Source organism: Nicotiana sylvestris, chromosome 6, assembly GCF_000393655.2.
Source record: "Nicotiana sylvestris chromosome 6, ASM39365v2, whole genome shotgun sequence".
In the NCBI taxonomy this organism is placed as follows: Eukaryota; Viridiplantae; Streptophyta; class Magnoliopsida; order Solanales; family Solanaceae; genus Nicotiana; species Nicotiana sylvestris.
Window position 1 is genome coordinate 192,386,807 of NC_091062.1, and position 2,834 is coordinate 192,389,640.

General features: G+C 45.4%; 1 protein-coding gene across 1 annotated transcript; it reads left to right on the forward strand.

The window, feature by feature from the left end:
- Positions 1–282: 282 nt before the first annotated feature.
- On the forward strand, positions 283–750 carry LOC138871865 (uncharacterized). The gene has a single exon (XM_070149776.1). The coding sequence runs from the start codon at positions 283–285 to the stop codon at positions 748–750; it is 468 nt and encodes a 155-aa protein (XP_070005877.1).
- Positions 751–2,834: the final 2,084 nt, after the last annotated feature.

Consider the following 2,834-nt stretch of genomic DNA (forward strand, 5'->3'; position numbering starts at 1 on the left):
AAGAAGAATATATTCACTCGTTTTGGGACCCCGAGAGCTATTATCAGTGTCGGAGGCACTCACTTATGCAATCGAGCCTTTGAGAAATTGCTGGTGAAGTACGATGTGCGCCACAAGGTGGCAACACCATATCATCCTCAGACTAGTGGACAGGTCGAAGTGTCTAATAGAGAGATAAAGAGTGTACTGACCAAGACTGTGAATGCCACAAGAACTGATTGGGCAAAAAAGCTAGATGATGCACTCTGGGCATACTGAACTACTTTTAAAACATCAATTGGTATGTCAGCATATAAGTTGGTGTTCGGGAAGGCATGTCACTTGCCAGTGGAACTAGAACATAGAGCTTGGAGGGCAATGAAACAATTGAATCTGGACATTGAGGCTGCGGGCACAACGAGAGTCACAGAATTGCATGAGCTCGACGAGTTCCGATATCTTGCTTTTGAGAGCACAAGGTTGTACAAGGAAAGAATGAAGAGGTTGCACGACAAGAACATTGTTGAGCGAAATTTCAATCCCAGAGACATGGTATTGCTTTATAACTCACGATTAAGGCTATTCCTGGGAAAACTCAAGTCACGATGGTCTGGACCATTTCGAGTGGTCGAAGTATTCCCCTCAGTTGTTGTAGAGATTGCCTCAGAGAAAGACTCTCATACATTTAGAGTCAATAGGCAGAGATTGAAACTATATGTGGTCATGACTGAACCAAAGGAAGTGTCAGAGATCCACCTGACTGATCCTTAGAGGTCGAGCGAGCCTTAAATGCGCTTATCTGCATCGTGTCGCGACGTTAAATCAGGCGCTGCATGGGAGGCAACCCATTGATTTGTTGTAATCGTCGTGCCACAACATTAACTAAGGCGCTGGTTGGGAGGCAATCCAATGATAGTTAGTAGTTATTAATTTTGAGTTTGGGAAGTACTAACCAATGCAAGTGAGCTTGGGTAGGTGATAAGTCCATCAGACGCGAAAAGAACAGGTGAAAAAAATAAAAATATTGCATGCCCAGGAGCGCACCCGCGCTACCCACCACGCTACAGGCCGCGCATATGGGCAAACATTCTGCCTCAGCTTCTCCACCACTAGCGCAACTGTTCTATGACTACACTACTGCCCGTGCTAGAAGAGCGACCGTGCTAGTGGCCGCGCATATGGCCAAGTACACTGTTTTGACTAGCGCGGTCGCGCTCGTACCGCACTATGACCGCGCTAGTTCCGCCTCTGACTTAACACATTGTTTTAATTTTTTTTTGTTTATTTTGTATAATTGTTAAATGTTATTTCCCCCCTCCCCCCCCCCTTCACTCCCAAACGAAATAACCCAACGCTCAAAATTCCCCCAACCCTAACCCCTTTCTTCTTCAAATTCCTTCTTCTTCTAACTCCCTCTTCTCCAAATTCCCAACCCAAATTCCCCAAGGTTCAAGCCCAACCCCCTACTCTTCTTCACTTCTCACCATCTCCTCTCACCACAAGTAAGGTTTCTCTTTTTGCCAATTTGTTTTTTGTTTTAGATTTTCGTTTTTATTTTTTTTATGTAGTAGTTTTTTTTCTTTTCTTTTCTTAAGTAGAAATTTGTAGTGTATGTTGTAGTGATTGTGGGTGGTAATGTTGGTGGAGTAGTATCTTAACTTAGTGGGTGAAATTGGGGAAATTGTGGTGTTATTGGGGTTGCAACATGTTTGAAATGGGGTGTGGGTATATAATACCCACAAGGTGTTTGTTTAAATGCCTCAGTGTAAATAATTGAGTAATTGTGACCGATTGTGTGCGTGAAGTTTGAGTAACCGCATTGAGACACATTTTTTTGGGATGTGCTAATGCTATTCCTTTTCCAGGTACTATGGCTCCATCTAGGAAACGTCGCACCACGGGTGCCTCTTCTAGTAGTCAAACTGGATCGCCTAGGGCACACAGGTTAGCTCCTACTCGTCCCTTTCATAGTATCAGGTTCATCTCTGCCAAGGCTCAAGACCGCTTTGTGGATAAGGCCCCTAAGAAACCGATACTTGAAAAGGGCATAGATATAGGGTCGGTCCAGCTGGGCTGCCCTCACTTGTATCATGAGCTAGTAAGGTGGGGGATACAAATCTTTATTGACGAGCCGGACGAGGGAAATGTAGTGGTTGTGTGTGAGTTCTACGCTAATGTAAAAGAACATGTGAATGGCGTAGTAACTGTGCGCAGAAAGGTGGTGGATGCCTATGTTGAGGCTATACGGAGGATGTACCAGCTGCCCCCTCATACGGATCCATATGAAGACTATTATAAGGGGTATGGCAGATCACACATGCAGTGGGAGATGTTCTTTGAAACAATCTATGTACCCAGAAAGGAAATTGTCTGGATGAAGTATGGTTAGAAGTTTCACTCCGCGACGCTAACCTTTAAAGGGAAGTGATGGTTGTATGTTATCAACAACCGCCTGATCCCGTCTTCCAACACTATGGAGGTGAATGGTCGTCGAGCGGCTCTGATTTGGTGCTTTATTAATGGTCACAACTTTGACATGGCCAAGGTGATTCATGAGGAGATGTTCACCCGTTGTCCTATGAAAAAGTAGGGTTCTTCTTCCCTTCCTTGGTTACTCGACTTTGCCGGGCATCTCGGGTGCCGGAAAATCTTGATGTGGATGGGAGAGTGCCAAAAGACCACAACTTCCGAGTAGATAAGGTCACTACTAGGAAGGAGCATATGGCAGCGGATGGTGATGATAGTGGTGAATCTGATGACTCTGAGGAAGAGGAGGCTAAGCAGGAGGAGGTGAGGGCCGAGCCACAGGCTCATGAGCAAATTGCAGCATCTGTAGCGCCATCAGGGACTGCAGC

Excerpts from the sequence above, each read along its gene's own strand:
- LOC138871865 (XM_070149776.1), top strand. The coding sequence starts at position 283 with ATGTCAGCATATAAGTTGGTGTTCGGGAAGGCATGTCACTTGCCAGTG.